This window comes from Grampus griseus, assembly GCF_964374135.1.
Source record: "Grampus griseus genome assembly, chromosome: 18".
Classification (NCBI taxonomy): Eukaryota; Metazoa; Chordata; class Mammalia; order Artiodactyla; family Delphinidae; genus Grampus; species Grampus griseus.
In genome coordinates this window covers 59,910,164-59,935,814 of record NC_139012.1, presented here as the reverse complement: position 1 = coordinate 59,935,814, position 25,651 = coordinate 59,910,164, and the positions used below count along the sequence as shown (strand labels likewise).

Sequence of the window (25,651 nt, the reverse complement as noted above, 5' to 3'; positions counted from 1 at the left end):
AGAAAGTCTGTAGCCCAACATGAAGTCCTCAGTGTATAGAGAACATTCCTGGCAGATCATCATTCAAGGCATGGAAGCCTCCATTCCTCCCAGCACAATCGGAGACCTTGGAAATGGAGGCCCGACCCAGATCTGGCTGCATACTCTCAGCTCCATGAATGGTGAGGCCAGCCATTTGAGTCCTATTTCATGCACAATTTGGTTCTCCATAAAACACCTCCTAACCCTTGCCACACCCAAGCATCTTCTCAAATGGCTTTGTCTTACAGCGCATTCAAAACGCCAGGAAGCCATTACACCTGGCCACATGTTACCCACCAATCAACTTTCTCCAAAAACGAAGAAACATTCCTTTATAAAAGAACCATCTTCGTTTTTCTCTATGGGTACCCTTTTTCAAAATATACACATGTCTAACTTCAACTGTTACCAAATGCTTTATTAAAAAACCCAAGAACGTATGAGTTCTTTACTACCTTTTGCTTAAAGTGTCCGAGTCCTTTCTTAGCACTTACTGAAAAGCATTAGCAGTGAGTGTATGCAAAAGACTTAAGAATCAAAAATATTGAAACAAAGACGCACCTAAAAGAAGGTAGATAGTGCTAGAACTTTAAGTACGTGGAGAAATCAGAAGAACCAAATTTTTCTATACATAGTCCTTTTTAAAATCAGCAGTCGTTTTGCACATTGCTATAATTTACATTTGTGAATATACTAAGTTAAAATAAAGTAGGTAATATAAGCAGAAATGCTCTTAAAAATGTCTCCTGACCACTCATGTGAGTCTTGGAATGACCACCCTGTCACATGAGTAAATACACAGTCCTTACGAAGGCCCAGAGAGCAAATGAGGGGTGTCTCAGAAAAGAGTCACCAGCCTTAATTTAGCAAGGTACCAGGAACCACCAGGGCAAAGGGGTGGCTATTTTATCAACAGAATATTTCTTTCCCACTTACGCGTCCCAACATCTTTTTCTCTTTGCTCTGATTCAAAAGAAGGTAAGATAATCTATTACTGATAACATGGCGTTAATAGGTGATTCACGACCACAAGGCTCGAAAATATGGCCTCCCCACGCTGTAGTGGGGTTCTGATGCCAGGACTCAAACTCACCAGAGTTGACAAGGCTGCTCACACTATAATGTATGCATTTAAAAGGCTAAAGAGAAACTCCTGAGCTGTTCACACGTGCAAGAACGCGAAGGTTTCAATTTACCTGATCGAGGCTTCAGGCCAAACAGAGCTGTGCTGGTGTTGGTAGGAGAGATGGCAGGGGAGTTCTCTCTCATCTGTGGTGTTAGAAGGAAAGGACATTTTTTAAAGACCTGGAGCAGAACTCTGCATGCCTCTCTATGATCAAGGATTATAATAAAACCACGACCCCCTTGCCTTTGCTGCCGTGAGGAAGTCCTGACTAAAAGATGATAATTGATGCATCTTCACATTGCTAATGCTTTAAGTGGTAGAATTGACAGAATGTTGTTTTGGGGGAGATCCGTCCAATTGTTTGTGCTCATTATAAAAACAGTTCATAGTTGTGTGGTACTGGCAATCACTTTCTGCTCACGAACAGATGCGTGCATTCAGGCGCAGGCACTGGCACCTACAAGCACTCACTCACATCCACCTCACAGAGGGCACATCTGATAAAGAATTTCATAACACAACAAGATGAGAAAACAGGTAACACTGAACAGATGTCTCAGCTATAGGGAAACCACACACTGAATCACTTATAGATAACGAGACATTCTAAATGTTGCCTACATGAGCTATTTTCACTTCGTTTTCTATAAAAATGTTCCCACATTTGGTCTTCCAAATATGTCTTATAAAATGAGTCTTTAATTATGGATAGGGCTGGATCGGGCTATGAGAGCTAATGAGAGACTCCCTCAGAGATTCTGCAATACAATTAACTCATGAATCATCACAGTCTCAGATTATAGATTTCTGTACAAGATATTCCAATTCAGTCTTCACAAAATACCTCAGCTTTCATTAATCTTCAGGAAACTTACCTCATTGGGAGAATACTCGCTCCCATTACTCTGTAATGTTAGATCATTTTGCACCTTAAGGAAGAAAAGAAATGCATGTTACGTTCCATCAGATTATAAAATCAGTGAGGCAAGAACTGAGTGTTTCTAACTTCCATCATATCCCTGGCACACAGGGACACAATGAATAATACGCTGAATTAATTAATTAGTAGTTAAGTAGGCCATACTTACATTTTCTAAAAACATGCAACTATATCCACAGAAAAATAACACTGAAACATCACACAAACTAAGAAAAGGGATTTCCCAGAGCAAAGCGCTCAGCCCGAAGTACCTGTGCACTTCAGCTTTCCTTGCTAGGTTACCAAGCAACCTGCAGGCTCCCACCTGCTGGGAGCATAAGGGTTTTTATAAATGGTCCAAGGCAGGAGTTCCCAAATACACAGAATCTCACTGGGAGCTTTTTAATAAATATACCTACCCGCACCTAGGAAAATCCTGCGCTGTCAATTCAACATCAGTTTGCTTTGTCAACCACTGGGGAACTCGATAGTTTATTTTACCCAGATCTGCCTTCTTTATAAGGTAATCAAGAACCCCACAGAGGGAATTCCCTAGCAGTCCAGTGGTTAGGACTCCACGATTTCACTACTGAAGGCCCGGGTTTGATCCCTGGTCGTGGAACGAAGATCCCATAAGCCGCGTGGCACAGCCAAAAAAAAAAAGCATTGATCCAAAAAAATTTGGTGACAGCTAATATAAACATCTTCATATATGTCACCAAACTAGTATAAATTTCAGATGTCTGTTCCTATTCCTATTGTTGAGGAGTGCTATTAAAAAATATTCCCAACTGTGACAAATCCAAGGGAATAACATATTTTTAGAAAAAACAGTCATTCATTTCCCTACTCAATTAAATGTCTGAACTGCTAACAGGTAACCTGCAGGTTTGATTCTCTCTGTAAGAAACTCATTCCTCTAATTTTCCCTGTTGTCCCCACAGCATCCTTCCCTATTGGATATTACTTATGCATGAGAGTATAATTTGCAATTCTTCCTGAATGGTTTCCACTGCTACCCAAACTTGATGTGGACAGTCATCTAAAGTGTGTTAAAAGTCAGATAATGTGATGTGTGACAATTACAAACCATTTCATAATCTTGGCCTCACTTATCTAACTGGGCACCAGCCTATCCCTCAGTGTTTCTGTCTGGTTCATGCTCTGTGCTGATTCAACCATGGCCAAGCTGCCTCCTGGGACCGATCCAAATCCTAGCTGCCCCCCAAATCTAGGATTATTTCCCTTTCCTTAACCTCTTATCCTTTCCCCAGTCTCACAGAGCACCTAAAACACTCAGGATTATGAACTCTCATATTCTTCTCTAAGTTTTCTCAATGTCTAAGCCTTCTTTCCTCCACAATTTTTAAAATGCCTTAAAAGTGAGGGCAGGGCTTCCCTGGTGGCGCAGTGGTAGAGAGTCCGCCTGCCGATGCAGGGGACACGGGTTCGTGCCCTGGTCCGGGAAGATCCCACATGCCGCGGAGCGGCTGGGCCCGTGAGCCATGGCCGCTGAGCCTGCGCGTCCGGAGCCTGTGCTCCGCAACGGGAGAGGCCACAACAGTGAGAGGCCCGCGTATCACACACACACAAAAAAAGTGAGGGCAACTTCATCTTCTTCCTATCCCAGTCTTCGACACCCCAAACAAGGCTGAATCCAGCACAGGGACTCAACAAATACTGGCTAACTGATTCAAGACTATTGTAAAGATACTGCTTTCTTCCTGAATAAGATGGAAGAGAGAACATAAAAATCACCAAACCATAAAGGAGGGTCCCACTTAAGTCCCACATAACCATCAGCACTGGCCTTGCTAATCTACCACTTTCTTTTCCTCCTCCTTGTGACTTCTTTTTTCCACCAGAGCCAGCAATTCCTCTCCCTTTTTAAAATCATGTGGACAGAGAATTGCCCAAAGAAGGAAGACAATGTGTAAGAATTCCTTACACTGAACGTGACTCCTCATTCAACCAAAAAGGGGGAAAAAAACTATTAACATTGTAAATCAGACACAGAATGGAGATCTTTTTTCCTAGAGGCTTGGTGTCTGCCTGATACTCCTGAAATCATGCACACAGGAGGGCATCTATTCTACTGGAATCAAAAGTGGGTCTGCAGCAGGATTCTAACATGGTCTCCAAGTACCTCTTCACTGACTGATTGTTAATTGCAAGGGGAAAATAGAATACTTAGATGGTGGAGAAATCAGATTCTACCTCGATTGGGTAATCAAATTAATGTCACCAGTGAAGCACAGATGTACACAATGTGCCTCCAAATGTGGTACCTGAGAAGGACACCGCACCACCTGTGCAGCATCCCAAACAAGAATGCAGGGACTCAATCTAATCATGAAGAAATATGAGGGATTTTTGTCCCACAAAATAAGGGGCAGTTCATTTTACAAAAAGAGGAGCACTATATTCTTCAAAATTTTAAGGTCATAAAAAATCAAAGAAAGGTTATGGAAATGTTCCAGAATAAAGCAAACTATATCGTTACCTGACAATTATTGCCTCTAGACTGGATCCCACACTGAAGAGGAAAAAGTGCTATGAAAGACATCATTAGATCAACCTAAATATTTGGAATATGGATAGCAGATTAGATGAAAATATTTTATCACTGTAAATTTAGGAAGGTGATAACTGAAATGGGGTTATATAGGATAAAATCCCTATTCTTAGGAAAGGTACACCGAAATGTTTAGAGAAAAGGACTATGATACACAAAACTTTTCCTCCAATTTTCAGAAAAAGAACTATGTGTGTGGAGGAAGAGAGAGATACTGCAAATGTGTTAAAATGTTAATCACAGGTAAATCGGGGTGCAAGGTTATAATTTTTTACAACCTTTTGTAGACTCTTGTAACTTTTTAATAAACCTTTTATAAATTTTAAATTATTTCCAAATAAAAAGCTAAAAGTGAGTCTGTACACAATCAAAAGCAGCATGTCTCTAAAGGAGAGCCTGTGGAAATGGGCCCAGGGCAGCCTTCACGTAAGAGGCTTCCTGATGTCCCGACTACTGGGTCATTCAGTGATGCCTCCACCTGGGGGAGAGGGAGTGCATTGATTCTAAGGACCACACTGATGACAATCACAGAGCAGAGTAACAGTAACAGCTAAGTTAGGTGTCCTGGGTTACAAGATTGATCCCAATTTATAGAAAATAAAGGTGAAGTTAGAAAGGTAGCCCACAGGAGCTCACAGTTAGCAAGTCTTTGAGATAGGGCCGAAACTTAACATAATTCCAAGTCACTACACTCAACTATGAAGCCACGCTCTCTGGGAACATGGGTTTTTCGATTACAGTTCTTTTCCTCATTTAACACAGAGACTTAGCTAGTTAAGAGTGTGAAACTGCTTTACTATGGTACGTGTCCAGACACCTCAGGGGACATAAATTGGTTGTACTGAAATTAGCCATCCTAAGCCTATTCAGTAAGAAGGGATAAAAGAGGTCGTATGTAAACAATGTTTTACTCCCATGTCGCTGACTCAAGCCTATCTCTCTAGGCCTGCTTCTTCGGGACCTTCCAGGCTCATCTCTAGTTAATTATGTCAAATCTGCTTTCTTTACAGACACCCAAATTTCACCGTCTGTAGCTGCCTGACCTACCTTTACTCTGTCCCCAAACCCCACCCTCCACCAGTTTCTCTTTGCTAGAGTCACTTAATCCTCCTAGGCATATCCCAAGTCACTCATTCTTGTCTCTCAAGTCTTTCCTAGTTTATGTTCATCTGTGGCTGGTAAAACTTGCATCAGATGGTCCTACCTCCAGTTTTTTTTTTTTTTTTTTTTGCGGTACGCGGGCCTCTCACTGTTGTGGCCTCTCCTGTTGTGGAGCACAGGCTCCGGACGCGCAGGCTCAGCGGCCATGGCTCACGGGCCTAGCCGCTCCACGGCATGTGGGATCTTTCCGGACCGGGGCACGAACCCGTGTCCCCTGCACCGGCAGGCGGACTCAACCACTGCGCCACCAGGGAAGCCCCTACCTCCAGTTTTTGACAGAGGAGGTTTCCGTGTGGGTCTTAGCTGCCAGGGCCTGACTTAAGACCGACCGCCTGACATAAAAAATTTAGAGAACTTAATGGCAACAGCCAACTCTCATCTTTAAGGGGAGGTGAGTATAGATAAGCAGGAAAACTAAAGAAGCCAGAACTATAAAAAAATTGAAAACTAGACCTTGAATAAATTTGAATATTGATCTCACTAATGAATGTTCCACCCCACGATAAATCTCAATAAAATATGGCGGCCACTCTTCTGTGGCAGAGTATTGCACCAGAGCTCTGGTGAATCCAAGAGCAGCCTTACCTCACATTCTGGAGACGTCTCCAACTGTATCTGACCACTGCAGGAATTAGAGGAAAAAAATGATACAAAGTGGAATTTAAAGCAAAAATATTTCAATGTAAAAAGGTAAAATATATTGTTATAGAAAGGTCAACATACTTTAGTGCAGAGTCTTGTAATTCTAAGTCTTCTGCTGAGTCCACAGGGTAAAAGTTTACAACACTTCTCTCTGTAATATCTGTGCTTAATCTAAAGAGTAAGGGGAAAAAAGTGTTACCAAATGTATTAAACTTCTAATAAATTCTACTGCTTTTAGTCATATATTTAAAAGTTATGTCTATTGTTAAGATTTAATAATGAAAGGTTTATGGTAGAAATTTCAAAGTACATGGTATTTCCCCGCCATGTGCCAAATACAATATAATGTAGTTTTAATATAATTTTCCATATGCTTTGGTATCAAAATCCAACTTGTTTGAAATATACTAGTAATTTCTGATAAGGTCATAATATTCATAGGTAGCACACACTAAATTTTATTCTAGAAATTTATTAGTTTACAGAAGCAAGTAAAGTTGTTCTATACTATACTATACACGTACTATATTATGGTATATGTACCAAGGGCATTTGTTTTAATAGGAAGATCTCTTTGATAGACCCTAATACTCTCGATTTAAAAACTAAGAATTTATAAGCAATTTGATATGCATTTTAAATTCTGAAATTGTCTTACAGTTTCTGAATTTCTGTGATTTTAAGAGCTGAACTTTTTTTTTAAGATCTATAAAATAAGGAATTTCTATAAGTCATATACAAGTCATAAAGCTATTTTAAAAAGTAGGGATAAGTTCATATTACACATGCCCATTGAAAATGGTATCAAACCAACAGTCAGAAATCCTTAAGAAACCAACACAAAAGCAAAACAGGATAGCAATATTCAACTCAATTTTTTGATGCTAAGGTTGTGTGAAAGATAAAGCTCTAAAATTTAATCCTGTAATCAGCGGCTTGACTAACACAAAGAAATCTGGATCTAGGAAATACGAGATAAAGGAAAACCTTAATGTGTACATAAACTTTTTATTACTATTATTCAAAAGCAGCTAGAAATAAGTGACCTCTTGAAGTGCGCTCTCTCTTTATCAGGACAAAAACAGGACTCTTTCTTTATCCCTATTACACTGGCGCAAAGACACGTTATTATCAAGTTAGGATTGTCGTATTATAATATCTATTTCAGGATGTACAACAAGATCTGCAGCCGCCAAATGAGTGGATTATTGTAGGGAGGAAATTAAATCCCCATAAAGTTTTGCAACGTAAATAATTTTAAAATAGCAATCCATAAAGACGCAAGTCAGCTATCCCTTGGAAGGGTACTCAAGGCTGTTTTCTTCCACGCCCACCATGCTGACTTGCTTGACATCCTTGGCGACTCTTTGCCTCAGACCTTTCCAAGCTGGAGGGTAATCTGCAGATCCTCAGTTCATCCCACTTCTCAGGAAAGATGATGCAACTGAGGTCCGGAGCGGGGAGCCACACCTTCCAGGTCACCCCGATCTTACACTTGGTTCCAGTCCCACATTCCCTGGCCGCTGCCATTTCCATCAAACAAGGCTGTTCTTTTTCAATTTGGGGCTCACATCGTAATCTCGAATTTGTAAGAAAAGTTTATTGGAAAAGTAATACGAAATGTAGAGATATGAAAACAATATAAAGTTTGAGCCCAAGCGGGGCCTTCTCTCTGTCACACCGTGTCTTCTAGGCTCTGTCCTGGACTCACATTCCCTTCCCATTGATATGCTTGCCCTTGGGAACCTCATCCCCTTACACTACTTCTGTTAGAGCAGCACCTTATGAAAGTAACTTTTAAACCTAAGTCTCGAAGCCCCAGACCTAAACGTCTAGCCGCTGAATGGACGTTGTCACATTGCCACCTTGGATTTTACTCAGCAGGTCCTAAACTGACCCCAACATCCTCCTCCTAAAAACCTGCCGTTCCTCTTGGTTCCCCATCTCAGACGGAGACATGAGGGGTCAGGTCTAAAACACCTTGGACTGTTTGTTCCCTCCCACCCTCACCATCCACTTCAAACAATCACCAGAGAACTACCACCGTACCTACCACTGTGTATCTACAATATTTAAAAGTATAAAGAAAAGTAGTAATTTAGAAATACCCACAGAAAAAAATCCATCTTAATATATTTCTTTCTAGTTTTAATTTTTCCTAAGCTTCTTATACAACTGGGACCTAATTCTATTTATATCGTTGGGATCAAACTTTATGCATTTTTTATTCTATTTATATCATTGTGATCAAACTTTATGCTTTTTTTATACTCTTTAAAGTTAACATTATATAATGAGCAATCTAAGATATAGTGGAAAGTTTAAAAACATTTTATTAGTCACATATTCCGTCTTAATAATGACCAAAATTTAAGTATCTCCAAATTGTTAGATCATTTCCTTTTTTGCAAATATTTTGCTATTAAAAGTGCCTCTCCCCTCACAATTGCTGTTCACATCTCCTTGTCCCTTAGGATATTTTTTAGAATTAATTCAAAAGTTTTATATCTATTTTTAGACTATGCCTACAAACTACAAGGATGTCTTCTGGAGTGGTTCTGCCTGTTTACCTTTCCACCAGCAGTTCATTTATTATTTCAAATCTTCACAACACTAAAAGATAAGTACTTATAGCCCGTCTTATAGATGAGAAAACTGGGGTACAGAGAAGTTATATAACTTACCCAGATTCACTGGTATTAGAGCTGGGTTTGCAACCAGTATCTGGTTGATTAAGGTATGTTCTTCTCCATCAATGCTATTTCCACATTCCTTATCATTTCTCTCTCTCTCTCTCCCTCTCTCTCTCTCTTTTAGGATGTGAAACTCAGCTCACTGGCACTGTGGGATTCTCACTGGCACTCTGGGATTCACTCATCACCCTGTTCATAAATTCCCAGAATGTGGTGTGATTTCCACGCTCACCATATTATCAATACAAGACCACATTATCTTCATGTTTAAATTCCCAGGATCCCTGAATAGTTTACCAGGGATAAGCTTCGGATCTATTTCTCTATTAGTACGGTAGTTATTACCTGATACCAGGTATGCTGCTTTACTGAAAAATATTTTGTCTGTGGGAATTCCGTTATCCTCAGCTAAGAAACCAAAAAATATACCTATATATAAAGTGCTTATTATTGATAAAGACTAATTCAATTCAAAAATTATCTTGTCACCCAAATCTTTAGAAATACATGATTTAGTTAACATATATTTGGCACCATCAGAAATAAATATTGGTAGTACTTGATAAACCAAGTCTTTCCTTTTTGGAAACTCTTATATTTCTCTATTCCAGGGGTTTAAACTTCAAGCTATATAAAATATGCAATTTGACCGTATTTCTGTTGTCTAAGAATTATACAAAAATTGCCCTATGAATTCCATGAAGGGCGAATGAATTTCATGAAGGGATGGAAAAGCGGGGAACTGCTCTCAGTCCCTCCAGAAGTTTGACTCTTACTTACGGATCTCGGGAAAACAGGCAGTTAAAATGACTTTTCTTTGTTAGTGGTTAGTGCTAAGCCCATACTGTGTGTATAAATACCTTAGAAACTGAGATAATGTACTCAATAAATTAGTGTACATTACTGACACCTGAAACCTGGGCCAAGGAAAGACACACATACCTGTTGGGATCTTGCAGCAAATCCACTGCTTCTCTCAGCTGTTCAATCATTGCTATATTCATGTCCTGGTCTTTGGATGAACTTATTCTGCAACATGAAACCAAGCTTTAGACTGAAAATGATCACTAGAACATGAATAGCACCTAGGTTCTTAAGAACAAACTTATAAACATCCATCTGACACCGCAAAAATGATTTTTGACAAACTCAACATTTTAGCGAGGATGTGTCAGTACCCTGCGGGGTGGGCTGCCAGAGTGTAGCAGAAAGAGCTGCTGGGTGGGAGGAGCCAGCTAGGCTGTAAGGCAGCTCACACGAAGTCTCAGTGCCCGTGGGCAGTGCTCACCTGTAAAATCAGGGCAATGGACTGGCTGGGTAGTTCTCACGCTGTACTTTCCTGAGCCTGAGGGGTATCCACAGGGGTGCTCAGCTACGGCGGGTCCGCACTACTTCCAATTCCAGTTCAACCAGCCTGGCTCAGTTTTATTGCTTTCATACAATATGGGACTTCAGTGTGGGATTCTGGTTCCCAGGCCAGGCTCGTTAAGCAGCAAAATCACCTAATGGTGCTTAAAAAAATATGCCAGGTCTGATACTCCTAAGTAGATCTGTCTGCGGCTTGGACATTTTCTTAATCAGATGATACTGATTTTACAGGCAGGGTTGGGAACAATAGATATAAGCTTGAGAACGGGGTTTCCAAAGCTTTGCACAGTTTAAAAACTCTTTCCCTATAAAATCCTTTTCCCTATAATTCTATGATCAAGCTAGTTCTCCTGGGCATCACAGAAATACATCCAACAAATAGCTGGTTATACTGGACAGTGATTTGAAAGGAACTCTGCAATATTTTTAAAGGCCAAGAGAGATCTGATCACGGTTACTGCTTTCCATTGCAGAATATAAGCCAATGTCTTTCTGTAAGTGGAGAAACTTTTAAACAATGGAGTAAATTCTCACTAAGGGGAAAACCCTCATGAGGTTTGATGGACGGTCCAGGCCTACACGCCAGATCATGGAAAACAAAATCTTGGGAACCAAAAACCTACCCTCTGCCATATGGTCCAAACTCAATCCCCCTGAGTGGCAAACCAGTAAAGTGGTTTACTGTCTTCTTAGATGGAGCACTCATGCCCTCCTGTGTAAATCTTTATACGCGATAGAGTAGAAGCGCTGTCCATCTGGTACGAGATCCCAGCCCTCTGTAACCCTGGGGCAAGATGATCAATCTCCCTGTGCCTCAGTTTTGTCATCGGTGAAGTGAGGGATAACAATAGGACTTACAGGGTTGTTGTAAAGAGGAAATTAGTTACTACCTGTGAAGTATTTAGGACACTGCCTGGCACGTGGTATTTCATAACTGTCAGCTATTACAATTATTAGACTTAAGACCAAGACATTGAGGTCTATGGTTTTCTCAGATCTTGAACTTGAAGACTGGGGAAAGAAGTGGGAACAGGACCACGTATCACTTTAGGTCCAGCTGTCGGCTTGTTCAGAGAAAGGAAAGTAAGCTAGAATCTCTAGTCTAGAAATTCTATCTAATTTCCTGAATCACATTCTACCCACAGCCTCAAATCAGATAAAACTCAAGGCCAAGGAACAGGTATGACCTGGCACAGTATGGCCCCAATACTATGACAGTAAGCATAAGATAGAGGAAAACTTGCAACTTCTGAGCAATATCGTCGAGTAAGGTATCAGCTTGCTCAAAGAAAAGCGGACCAAAATTCTATCAGGACAAGGCTGCCATTGTGCCTTCAACATGAACTTTACAGGACGGTGGCTCGTCACCAGCCTTCGGTACTCACATCCCCCCGGCTGGCCAGTGTGCGTCCTCTTCTATCCGTAACAGTTCTTCACAGGTCTCAGTCCTTTCCTGTGGACAGAACACATGGGTCTTCTGAGAGCCACTGGCTGTAACAGTCAACAGTCTAAACCCGCCCTCATCCATATTCACAACAGCCGAAAGGTGGAAACAACCCAAGCGTCCATGAATGGATGCATGGAGAAAACGTGGTCTATACATACAACGGAATATCATTCAGCCTTAAAAAGGACGGAAATTCTAACACATGTTACAACGTAGATGAACCCTGAGGACATTATGCTAAGTGAAATAAGTGAGTCACAGGAAGAAAAACACTGCATGATTCCACTTACATGAGGCTCCTAGAATAGTCAAATTCATAAAGACAGAAAGAAGAATGGTAGTTGCCAGAGGAGAGGGGGGAGGGGATTGGGAAGTTATGGTTTAATGGCGAAAGAGTGTCAGTTTTACAAGATGAAAGAGTTTTGGAGATGGAGTACACAACGTTGTTTTGGTTACACAACAATGTGAATGTACTTACCATTGAACTGTATACTTAAAAAATGGCTAAGATGGTAAGTTTTTATGCTGTATGTATTTTGCCACAATTAAAAATAAGATAAAATTTTAAAAAAGAAGAAAAGAAAACCTGGCCGAGGACTACAATACCTGTTAACTTAGAAAAGAGTCAGAAATACAAAGCTTAACTCCATTCATGATTGCCCTCTTAGCACCTCCTGAGGCTGACGGATACCTCAGCTGGGCTTGTCAGTCACATGAGAATGTGCATTCTGATGTTGGTGAGAGAAGCAGTGTGTGTGTGTGTGTGTGTGTGTGTGTGTGCGCGCACGCGCGCGCGCACGCACCCGTGCACATGCACACTGTTAACAAAAAAGGAAGTATTAACGACAGAAAAATGCCTCAAATTGCATCTAATAGTTTTCACATGTACAACGTGCAGATTTCACTGAAATGCACCCCCCTCTTAATATTCCAAAGAAACACTGTGGTGGGAGGATTTAGAAAGGCGTGTCCCACTGCTGGAACTCCCATGCGAGTCTTTCCATCTTGATCTCTGACACAGAGAAATGCTGCTTTAACTCAGCTGACAGCTAAAACGGAAGCCATCCCCGAAGGGGCAAACATTCCCCTAGCAAGGAAGGAACAACAGGCAAAAGGACTGTTTTCTGTGTCAAAGTCCTGACACTTCATTAACGAACGCAGGCCCAGCCAATTCTCCAGATGTGTCACAGAAAATAAGTCTTTTTCTGAGGAGGTATCCAGCTGCATGATGTCAACCTCTGGCTTGAAAAACACTCAGACTTTTTCTATATAGATTATACTTTTAGTGCATTGTAAAATCAATATATAAATTACTGTGCCTCCACCCAAATGCTAGTGAAATTCATGGGTGAAAATATACTACGAGAAACAACCAAGAAAACATGTTCTTATCTCTTCCTGTTGGGTTTCAACTATAGGAGCCATGGGTATTTCCTTCTAATTTTCAGTTTCATAATAAAAAGTAGCCAATAGTAGAAAATACACTTTTTTTCAGTATGCAAAACAGAGGTATCCTGGGTTTCTTTTGCTAAGTTAGATGGTGACACAGTGGATGCACATTATTCATGGATTCTGTATTTATATAAAATCTATGTGTCACCCCAAAACCAATACTCGTGGTGCTTTTGCAGACACACGCAGAGGTGGTGAAAAACTGGAGTTCCCAACCCCAAAATGCACTTCCCAGCTGAGGCTGAACAAGGTAGCAAGCGACCTGCTTTCTTGTTTCAGCTCTCAGACTGTAAAAAAGTGTCCTTTTCAGAGCCTGTTTAGTATCACATTTTCACAGTTTTGTGCCTTTCGTTGGTGATTTTGCTGTTTAAAATGCCCCCTAGCATAGTACTGAAGTGCTGTCTTATCCTAAGCACAAGAAGGCTATGATATGTTACTGTACCTTACAGAGAAAACATCTGCGTTAGGTAAGCTTCCTTCCCGCATGAGTTACGGGGCTGCTGGCCGCAAGTTCAGTGTTAATGCACTAACAGTACATATTAAATAGGGTGTCTTGAGACAGAAATACACATAAAACCAGGTTATGTACTGACCAGTTGACAAAAATGTGTGACCAGAGGCTCGCAGGAACCTAACCCTGTATCTCCCGTGGGAACAACAGTTCAGGATTGGATAATTCAGTGTTTGAGGAAACTATCAAATAGAACTGCTGTGAATACGGATCCCCCGTAGTTACAAAAGCACAAGATGCTTACTCAGTGGAGAGAAAACAGGACTGTATAAAACACAGAACTCTTGATCGTCGAGGACTGAGCAGTTCAGCACACTGGCTGGCAGTCAAACACACTCTCACAGACGTTCAAAGTGATGCAAGTCAAGGGTAAAATGGGCCTGAATTGAAGCGTACAGCTTTTAGTTGTAGATTTGCGTTTTATTTTATTGGTAGCGTGCTTCTCCACTTGCCAACGGAAGCCTCTCGTAGGAGTGGGCGCTCAGGAAACATTTGCTCTAGATTTCTACAACCCATTGGCTCCCCCAGATTCTACACCACAGGACCCACGCTGCAGAGCAGCCATTCCCACGGAGCCCTGTGCATCCTGAAATCGCTAAATCTAGAAGAATCTGCTTTTTTGAAACAACATGTTTTATTTTACTAATCACTTTAATTGCTTTCCTTCAAGGCTTCCATCGTTACTTTAGACCCTCAACTTAAGATAAACTCTTCATAAAAGAAAGACAAAAGCCCAATTTTCCATGTTTTGCTGACAGACGTGTCTCAGAGCTGACAGACAGGCATCAAATCTGGGAGAGCCTTATGAGAACCACTGGCTGGAGAGTCACAGAATGAGGTTTTTACTTTCGGAAAATGTCTGGCAGCAGCAGGGGCGGGACGCTGGGTGCTCAGCTGGGGTAGGAGGGACTCATGCTGTCCTAAGAATAAGCAATGATGAGGCTTCACTGAAGTCATGTCAGTGGAGGTGGAGGACAGAGAGGAGGCGGTGGGTGTGAGATATTTTGAAACAAGAACTGATGGATTTATGATGGATTAAATATACAGAATAAAGAATTAGGTTTTCTACAGATGTATGTCGTATGAGGGGTTCATTATTTTTGTCTTGAGTACACCAGAGTCTCCTACAGTGTACGATTCAGCTGTTTTCCTCCCATTTCCCTTGAAGGTGATGCCCAGAGACGTTAGTTGAGACAGAGCCCAGCCATCCTAACACCATCCTCAGGAAATAAGAACCAGCACCTAGAGACCCTGGGCCTGACTTTAACACAGTAACTCAGAGACCACTGTCTCTCACAAGCCACAAGGAACCTGAATTTCACCGAAAGGATTATCTTCGTGACCCTTGGGTGCCACGACCTGAAGCAAAAGGACTGGCAGAAACGTACCAAGGCACCTAATTGTGTCACAAAGTGGAACCTTAACTACCAGGTTTATAAAGGGCTAGTTTTTCTCTTGTTTCTGCCGCTCCTATGACGAAGGTTTGCCTGACAATTTAATGACTTCATCTAACATTTCAATACCTCAGCGCCACTACACCTGTTTATGAATGTGTCCTCAGAGTGACCCTTCTAAAAGGGAAGACATTCATTTCCAGATTTTAAAAGTCTCCATTTTTCTTCTTTTACTATGAATATACTCCCAAGAAAAACTAACGTACCTAGAATATGTTGAAAAGCATGTGAAACTTTGTTTTACCTTTTTAACTGGATGGTCATGGTAATTCTGATAACTTATACAATGCACTGACTACCAGAGAGCTGAGTCATTTCTGAATACAAAAGAAAATCACCCATATACACAGACAAACAGAGAGGTACGGATGAAAGGGACACGCTCCTAATATCGGCAAATAAACACGTCGGACTTTGAGAAGATGTTATAAAGGCCCAAGGAAGGTGGTAGCAAGCTGACATTTAAGGTGATGGATTGGTAACCTTGAACATAAATTCTAAGGCGCCAAACAGAAGTAAATAAGTTAAAAAATTATTATCCTCCACTTGCCTTAATATAGTTTATAAATTCCGAATGGAGAATGTCTGTTCCATGGGAAAATCGGTCTCTTTCTTCTCCTGAGTTCTCATTGTCACTCACAAGGGAAGGTGCTGGTTGAAATTCCTGATGAAATTCTCCTATTAGGAAAATATAGAGAGAGATAGAAAGCTTGATTTCATAAACAGATAAGCAAAACATAGATGACTGTAAAATACATCACCTAGTTTTTCAATCTTCTCCCTGACCTCTTCTGGAGGTACACGAATGACCCAAGTTTTCTCCTTCCAAAAGGATGTGAGGAAAAGGTGAAAAATGGAGGAAGAAGAGGAAGAAAAGTAAAAGAAATGGAAAACCCCAAATCAAATGAACTTAAAAGTCAAGGCCCCTATATGGCTTAGTTCCTTATGAAAGAAATGAAATTTCCTCTTATTTTTTTTAAGGAACAGAGAATAGAAAGTATAAAAGAGGGCTTTTTGTGCTCTCAGCAACGTGTGACAAGTAAGTATTTCAAACTCAAAATTCCGTAGTTACCGAACAACTACTAAATGGCAGGTAAAATACCAAACATTTGGCGGATTTAAAAAATTAGTGAATGGGACTTCCCTGGTGGTGCAGTGGTTAAGAATCTGCCTGCTAATGCAGGGGACATGGGTTCAAGCCCTGGTCCGGGAAGATCCCACATGCCGCGGAGCAACTAAGCCCATGCGCCACAACTACTGAGCCTGTGCTCTAGAGCCCATGAGCCACAACTATTGAGCCCGCGTGCCACAACTACTGAAGCCCGCATGCCTAGAGCCATGCTCCACAACAAGAGAAGCCACCGCAGTGAGAAGCCTGTGCACCGCAACGAAGAGTAGCCCTCGCTCGCCGCAACTAGAGAAAAGCCTGCGTGCGGCAACAAAGACCCAACGCAGCCATAAATAAATAAATAAATACATTTATTTTTTTAAAAAAAATTAGTGAACAACTGCAAGGAAGAGTGTGGGAAAGGACTAAAATAAGGACCCAAAATCATAACAACAAAAGAAGTGACTATGATGAGAGCCACATGGAGGGGAAAGCACAGAGCTCATCCAACAGGTCTGTGTTCTAGATGGTGCAGGAGAGGTGAAAGGAGGAAAAGCAGATCTCTTCTCTCTGATCTGGACACTGGGAAAGAAACAAGTAGGACCACACCACCTTCAAGGACTCCTAGCCAGCAAAGAATACCCACTTCTAGAACAGAGGGGAGAAAAACTGGTGACAAATGATATAATTCTTTTATTTTAAAATATTTGCCTAAAACACTACCTCTTATACTGCATATATTGTTACAAAGCTTATCTAAATTACTAACGTGGCAGTCATATTTTTGCATAATGTACACAGTTATAGTTGGGGACAATGTATGGTTCCAATCATCATCTCAGATAAACAAATGCTAACCTTAAAAACCTGAACATAATAAGTGAAAGCAAACACTAGAGTGTGAGTTGGTTTAAACAGTTCTCCCGTCACTAGGGAGGTCAAGGCAAACTATTAGGGAGATAATCTGCATATTAATCTAGTTCTATACTATCCACACGTCATCAGTCTCTGCCACAAATGTAAACATTACATTTTACAATTTACTTAAAAGTCCCTGAATAAACAGAAGCAGTCAAGTTACCGTCATAATGTTATCGAATGAGGGCTACTCACCAAGGTATGCAGTGTATTACCAGGATTTTAAAGTAGGCAAGACGTAGAGTGTTTAGTGATCACCTGGTGATTATCAAAGAATCACAGGCTTTTAGAGCTACACAAAACGTTACAAATCACCTCATCTAATCATCTCATTTACAGGTGAGAGAATTAAGGTCAACTGACTTGTTCAAAGTCACGTAGATTCCTGGGCACACATCCCAACGACATTTCCCACCCTTGCATGTAGTTAGACGTGACCCCTGGGCCTGTGAAAGGCCCAGCCCACGCTTTCCACGTGGCTGGTAAAGTTCTGTTTCTCTAACTGGGAGCTGGACCCTTTGAATGGGATTCCTGGAGCGAACCTCCATGCTCTTTCCCCTTTAGCTCGAAACAGATGGACTTGGAAACACAAATTAATATAAATTAAAGATGGCAGAATCACCAGATAAAAGGAACTTGGGCTTTGAAGCACTGCATGGAGGAGAGTTGCCGGGAGTCACAACTCCCCTTTGGACTTACTTTGTATTGTGTTAAGTCAATGAAATTTGCGGATTTTATGTGTTACAATAGCTAGAGTTGTCTTAAACAGTATATCTACACATCAATGTTTTTTTCCAATAATGGATTTAAAGAATCTTAAATAAATCTTCACAATGAGAATAGCCCTACTATTACTAGCTACGTGACCACTGGCAAGTTAGTTAAACTGAGACTCACCTATAGAATGGAGATGATTAGAGTATCCATGTCAGAGTTTTGAATTTTAAATGAGATGACCTTCACAGATTAGCACAGTGCCTGGGGCATATGAAATGCTCAATAAACATTAACTATTACGGTTGCCATGTTTCCGCATATTTTAAACATAGCATTTGAAACTTAAAAACAAGCTTTTTCTCCCCATCCTTCATTCTCAGACCTTTAACTGGACTAAGGCGATGGCAGGAGTCCTCCTTGATCTGTTGCTCTTCTTCCATGATATTTGACATTGGCACGTTGAGGCTAACGGTGTCTTCATCAGAAGGCTGAAAAGAAACAGGACACTGCCTCATTCAAGGGAGAAGTGTTATCAATATAGCTGAAGAGAATGCTACGTGATTTAAAAAAATATATACTGTGATTCTCACAAACATAATATGGAGTAAAAGACACCAAAGGACAATACCACTTATATAAGTTCAAACATGGGCATAAATAATCCATGGGGTTTGAAGTCAGGATAGCGGCTGCTCTTAGGTCAGGGGCGTGGGCGCATGATGGGGGCTTTGTGGGTGGCTGGTAAAGTTCTGTTTCTCTAACTGGGAGCTGGTAATGAGTGCGTTCACTTTGTCAAAATACGTCAAGCTAACACCCATGTACTTCTCTGTACATACGTTTCGAGCTGAAATTTTTTCAGGTACCTGATGATATTTTCAAACCTAAGAGCCACAGTCAGGGCACTGAGAAGGACTGAGTAACACCTGAGAGAACAAAGAAATAACTGGAAATACACTACCATACCAGCCCTAAGTCTAATCGATCGCTTCAATAGTAATGATGCTCTGAGATCTGACGACACAAATTTACCGAAACTATTTAAGGCTTCATGTGGCCAGTCCCAGAAAGCAGGCAGTCAGCCTCTGGGACAACATCTCATTTGTTTACAGTGCATCTTACACGCAACATCAAGCTTCAGTTTCTTTCCCTGTTTAGGCTGAGGAAGCTGCTTTAAATATATAAGAAGCTGCTTTAAATAGATAACATATAGTACTTAAAAGGAACAGGGGTTCTGTGCAGTTTTCAAAATAATGCTTCGATTTAGTAATCAGTTAGTTCTCCCTGGGGGTCTTGTTTCCCACACTAACTGATGACGTTTATTCAGATAATCTATGATTCTGTCACAAATGAAATACGAAGCCTCATTTATTTTCCTATGTCTCCGTTTTAGCGTCGCTATTTCACGAAAAGCTTTTCAAAATCACAGGGATCAGGAACCTCCACAGAGCACGTTTCTGTGGCTTTGCTTCTAAACTCCTGAGGCTATAATTTTTCACAGCACAGTGTTCATTTACTTTTGGACATGTGCACAGATTGTTCAGAAACTGGCAGAAAACAAATGTACATTTCATTCGTTGCACAGCTATTCACTGAGCCTCACATTTTTTTGCTTGTTTATCTGAGTGACAAATGCTAAACCAATCAGAGTAACAAATGCTAAATCAACCAATGGCAACAGCGAGAGAAAGGAATCAGGTGTGACTTCTGAACCCCACAATGAGACGTAAGCAGGAAGCAGATAATAAAATATTTGCCAAATAAAGTGAAAATAGAAAGCTACACAGAATAATCCAGAACCCTTATCCTTGTAAAAACAAACATTTCTAGGAGGTGTTCTCAGGTAAGGAGGCCACAATGCAAGACAAAAAAAGAAAAAGCCAAAGGGAAAACGTACACACTTCATTCTGTTGAACATAATCCTTTCTGTAGTCCTTCCTTCCACCCTCCTCCCATCTTAAAAACTTATTAGCAAAATTCCAAGATATGCATCTAGTTAAAAGGAAGAAAATAAACCCTTGGCCTCCTTTTAGAATATTAGCATCCTACTTATACTAAGTGAGAACAAAAGGATAATGAAGTTCTTTGTGTAATGTTTTATTAATGAACTTAATTATCCTTAGAAGGCAGATAAAGGATAAAGCAGAGTCTGTTTTAATTTAACAGAAACTAAGCTCGGGTGAGTAATTTCTGAAACAAAGGGCTATTTCAGGGGACTTACGAGTTTTAATAAAGTTAAGGGAGTAGAATTAAATACAACTTGTAAAGCAATGTGTTGAGAATTTTCTCCCCCAGGGAATCATAGTAAACTATTCATGTAGGTTCATGAGGGTAATTTTATTTTATCGATGTTGGCCTTCTTTTTCTGCCTACTACTCTTCTTCCTTTTGAAATATTCTGTATTAGAAAGCTTTTAAGGTATCCTAGTGCTTTATGAAGTATTTTGTGGAAAATAAATTCGAATATCTTAGCTACATATTAAACCTCAAAGGCCTTAAGAGAACAGGGAAAAGGCAATTTTCCTGGACTTATATATAGTAAAAATGTGGATTTCTTAGACAGGGTAATTGACCTACTAAGTACATCTTCAAAGAGTATTACAATGTTTCAAAACTCAATAACCACAAAAACTCAGTAAGTTCCCTCAAAAAAGGAAGGCCTGACAATACATACATCCCCTACTCCAGCTATCCCTCCTAGCTCTGCTGTTCAATAAACCCCATTTAATGGTTTATTAGTGAAAGATTTTAGGGAACCTAATAGACTATAAATAAGATAACAAGTGTTCTAACTGAGCTATATATAACCACTTTACAAAGCTCCAGTGTGGGAGGCCTCTTAGCTCACAAATAACCAAACTTATATCCAATTATCTGAAAACAACACAATCTAAGAATTTCAGGAAAACAAATATTGATATAAAAATTACGGCTACTCAAAAATGCATTTCCTGTGGGTAAAATGCAATGTACATTTATAGTGGGAAGCAGCCGCATAGCACAGGGAGATCAGCTCGGGGCTCTGTGTCCACCTAGAGAGGTGGGATAGGGAGGGTGGGAGGGAGACGCTAGAGGGAGGGGATGTGGGGATATATGTATACGTATAGCTGATGCACTCTGTGATACAGCAGAAACTAACACACCATTGTAAAGCAATTATACTCCAATGAAGATGTTAAAAAAATGCAATGTACATTGGATTCCTTAACATTTATGCAGGCATATAACAACTTTTTCCTGAGTTACTCTGTCACTTAAAAACAAACATATTTATTAAAATGCCTTCCGGGTTCTTGCACACCACTTAGTCATTTCATAACATTTATTAAGCATGCAAGAATATTCCAGATAATGTGAGGGGTGTGGTAGGAGGGGAAGGAGATAGGGACTCTATTCTTGAGACATTTCCAAAACATTAAAGATTCAGAAAAAGCTAACAACAGTTAATATTTACATAACAGAGGATTTCAAATAACTATCACAAGCATCATCACATGTTCTCATGCAACTGCCTTTTATCCGAAAGGAGTACAGCAAATGCAGGTAGATATATCTAGAAGCACAAAAGGAAAAAAATCTGATCACGAATTTACCTCTGTGGCAGATAATCGCTTGTCTCCATTATCACTCCCAACGCCCGAGTCAGAATCCTTCTTGCTGGGTTAGATGCCATCGATATTGAATTCATTTAGAAAAAATTAAAATCACAAAGTTCACAACAAGAGACATCAACTTATATTCAAATAATGACTTTACTAAACAAATTTTTATTATTACCAAAAGACAACAAATACGCCCAGTATTGAAAGTTGTTAAGACAAGGGCCTAAAGAAAATCAGATACTTGTACCGTCTAAATATGGTACAAGATAAATTCTTGGTGTTCAGAGTTTCATGGATTTATACTCTACCTGAGTGGCCTGTTCTTTGAAACAGTTAATAATTTTCTTATTTTATTGATTCCAGCATATGAAAAAGCAAAAACTACCAACTGCTTTTACCTCTTAGGTTATGAAATTTCCTAACTTTCAATAATTCTGTAAACTTTTATTCAGTGACTAAATAAATTTGATAGTATGTTTAAAACAATAAAGTAATGAATACATATTTTAAGCATTATATAAAGGTACCATTAGGGTAGGCTGAGATTTTAAGTCACTACAGTATATTTACTTTTTTTAGTAAAAAGTTCAAGAAAGATTTCTGCAATGAAGACATTTCAAAAACAACCTGCATTTCTACAAGTGTGTTCAGTGTGAGAATTTTGTTCTCCGAAAATTCAAGGCCCAGTTTACACCCCAAAATGGCCAAGTACATGTTAAATGATTCTAAAACTTCCATTCTGAACAGGAAATGGCGAAAACTATACACAGTGCATTTTTAAAAGACAATTAAAAAAAATAAAGTCTGCATTTTTTCTTAACAATGTTCTGGAAGCATATTAAAAATTAACTTAAAAAACCATGTCTCTAACACAACATTGTAAATCAACTATGCCCCCAAAAATTTTTTTAAAAAAACAACAAAAAACCATGTCTCAGTTTGATGTGGTTGTTTTAAATGATAGGTAAAAAATACATATATTTATATTATAGATCTTATTTATAATACGTGCACACACCCATATGTTGCACTCAGGAAGGACTGATTCTTGATTAGGAGAGGGTAGTTGAAACCTGCCAAAATGTTATCAACAGCATCAATTTTCCCTTTTTTATTCCAAAAGTGTTCGAGACTCTGATGTATAAATCTGCATTGGCTGAGTGAAACAAAAGGATTTTTGGAGTTAGTTACCTGGAGCGCCTTGGCCTAAGCAAACTCTAAACGGGGGCTTCTAGCCGAGGGGGGTCACACTCACCCGTCTTCCACGTGCTGGTGTAAATGTGGCCTCTCTATGGTGTGGAGATAAAGGGAGTCGGTTGTCTTAATCTGGCATGCTTGGATGCTGAGATACTTAAATATGTGCACTTTGCCCTTAGTGCAAATCTATGGAGAAATTAATTATAAATATTTTAACGGCAAAACAAAATGTAAACACTAGACATCTCACTCTGTATCATTTAGTTTTTGCATTTTCACTTTAAGTAACACGTCAACGATGACCACCAAATTTGACCTCTCCAAAACAGGTAAGATTTAGGCAATCATTTCCTCCAAATTCTATTTCAATAGAAAACCATGTTCAAGAAATTTCTAGTTTCTCTTGCACTAAACCGCAAAATTCTAAGAGAAATACATTTAAGTATAAATAGTGTAAAACGTATATACGTCGGATAACTAACCTGGTAATGTTCCAATTCTGAAAGCATATATACTTCATTCTGTTCTCACATAGTTTAATATTTGAGCTTGAATCTTGTCTCTAAATGACTGACAATATTTTAAAATGGTTAAACTCTAGTTTCCAGCTAACTTCAATGTAAGGAATCTATTACTCCTTTTGTAATCCATACACTCCATGAAAAAATTTCAAATGCATGTACAAAATGATAAACATAATAACGGAATAAGTGAAATCATCAAACATCATAATTCTGGGATTGCGGTGACCAGACAGTGAGGCAAATGGTGGTAAACAATTTTGATGTCACAGAAGACAACATACTGCGGTCAGATTCACACGAGGTTTCATTTTTTAAGAGATTGTGACTGTTTATGATCGTATCCATACATTAATTCTGCAAAATATCAACAAACCAGTTCTGCTGAGAGTTGCTTAGATGCTATTGATAGCCTATCCCCCCGGCAACAGCTTCGCTGTGAGACCCCTCACCTGTGCTGGAGGAGACTGCAAAGGGTTATTCTCAAGCAGTAATACTTGCAGCTGCTTCATCTCTCTAAAACAAATGGGAATCACGAGCACTTTATTGCAGGAAAAGTCAAACTTTACCAAGGGAAGATCTACTAGTTCTAAAAGAACAGGGGAAAAAAAAAAAAAAAAAAGAAAGAAAGAAAGAAAAAAAAACCTCAGAAAGCAACAAGATTAAATGGCTAAACACATTCAAAAATTTTCTGCTTATCTGGAAATATATCATTTAGCATAATTAAAACCAAGTTGTGTATTAGGAATATAATAGGACTATGTATATATAATACTTTACTAAAGAGGAGAGGAAAGCTTTCATTGGGGGCCCAACAATTTTTAATTTGTTGTTATTTCTGATACGAGCTGGAAACACTTGACATATATAACACCTATTGTTTAAAAAGGCTTTTTTTCCAGTGAAACAATCACATAAGCCACACCTCACAAGATATGCTTATGTTTTAACTTCAAACTGTTTTCAAACAGCTTGCTAGCTTATGAATAATATGTTAATTACAACATATTCTTATGCATTCCATGTATGTGGGCTGGCAGAATCTCAGAACGAATTACTAGAAATATGTTCTTGATTGTTTAACTCCACTTTAAAAAAGAAATGCTATCAAATTTGGAACTTTGCAACAGACCCTGTAATCCTGATTTGATTAGGCTTTATTCTACTGCTTTAAAAAAGTCTTCTGTAGCTCCACAAACAAGACAGAACATTATATTTAGCTTAAAATCCCCACCCAGTGGCATAGCAAACACTCAGTAATTTCAAGTATTCCAACCGACATTGGCAGCTGCAAGAAACGAAGTCAAATATATTCCATAGAGCAAAGACGCTGAGCAATGCCAGAGTAGGGTGACACGGAGCAAACCACCAAGATCTCCACGTGAGAGGCTACGGAGGGTTCATTTCAGAACGGGCCTCACGTTTGTTATGAAACCTGGTAAGGGAGGATACACGGTGCTTTCAAATACTCAAGGAATTCCAAGCAGATGAAGGGCAGGGACTATAGGAAGAAGAGGAACAGAAAGCAGTGACCTGGAGAAAGAATTCATACTATCCCTCCGCTCCCCCTGTACTGCTGGAGGGTTTTCACGTTACTCAGCTAGACTACTTCATGTTCCCCCAACAAAGGTTCACTTAGCAACCAGTCTCTGCAAATTCAACTCGCTCTGGGTGTGGAAGGGACTTTCCTTCTTTCATACCTTAGTGAACTACTTTGTATTAGAGAAAAGAGTCATGAGATTGAAATGCAAGGACAAAGACACAGGAGCATCAGCTCAGCAGCTCCCAAACTCAGGTCCATGATAGGCAGGCGGCTGTGTAACAGAAACTCAGGATGTGTCTTTTTAAATCTTTTTTACTGAAGCATAGTTGATTTACAATGTTGTGTTAGTTTCAGGTGTACAGCAAAGTGATTCAGTTATACATATATATGTGTATATATATTCTTTTTCAGATTCTTTTCCATTACAGTTTATTATAAGATATTGAATATAGTTCCCTGCCAGGTCTTTATTGTTTTTCTATTTTATATATAATAGTGTATATCTGCTAGTCCCAAACTCCTAATTAATCCCTCCCCCACTTTCCCCTTTGGTAAGCATAAATTTGTTTTCTATATCTGAGTCTGTTTCTGTTTTGTAAATAAGTTCATCTGTATCATTTTTTAAGATTCCACATCTAAGTGATATCATATATTATTGGTCATTCTCTGTCTGACTGACT

General features: G+C 39.6%; 1 protein-coding gene across 4 annotated transcripts in view; it reads right to left on the bottom strand.

Moving 5' to 3' along the window:
* The window catches only part of LRCH1 (leucine rich repeats and calponin homology domain containing 1), a 189,686-nt gene that overhangs the window by 36,032 nt on the left and 128,003 nt on the right, over positions 1–25,651 (bottom strand). For 3 of the 4 annotated variants that reach the window (XM_082675772.1, XM_082675773.1, XM_082675774.1), the window contains exons 5-16: positions 23,881–24,017; positions 22,966–23,093; positions 22,729–22,866; positions 21,702–21,765; positions 18,495–18,600; positions 15,920–16,047; positions 11,891–11,958; positions 10,080–10,166; positions 6,526–6,615; positions 6,388–6,424; positions 2,023–2,076; positions 1,218–1,290 (exon numbers count right to left, since the gene is read on the bottom strand). In XM_082675772.1, the coding sequence (XP_082531898.1) occupies positions 1,218–1,290; positions 2,023–2,076; positions 6,388–6,424; positions 6,526–6,615; positions 10,080–10,166; positions 11,891–11,958; positions 15,920–16,047; positions 18,495–18,600; positions 21,702–21,765; positions 22,729–22,866; positions 22,966–23,093; positions 23,881–24,017 (1,110 nt within the window). The remainder of the gene's footprint in view (positions 1–1,217; positions 1,291–2,022; positions 2,077–6,387; positions 6,425–6,525; positions 6,616–10,079; positions 10,167–11,890; positions 11,959–15,919; positions 16,048–18,494; positions 18,601–21,701; positions 21,766–22,728; positions 22,867–22,965; positions 23,094–23,880; positions 24,018–25,651) is intronic. The other variant, XM_082675775.1, reaches the window with a different exon arrangement.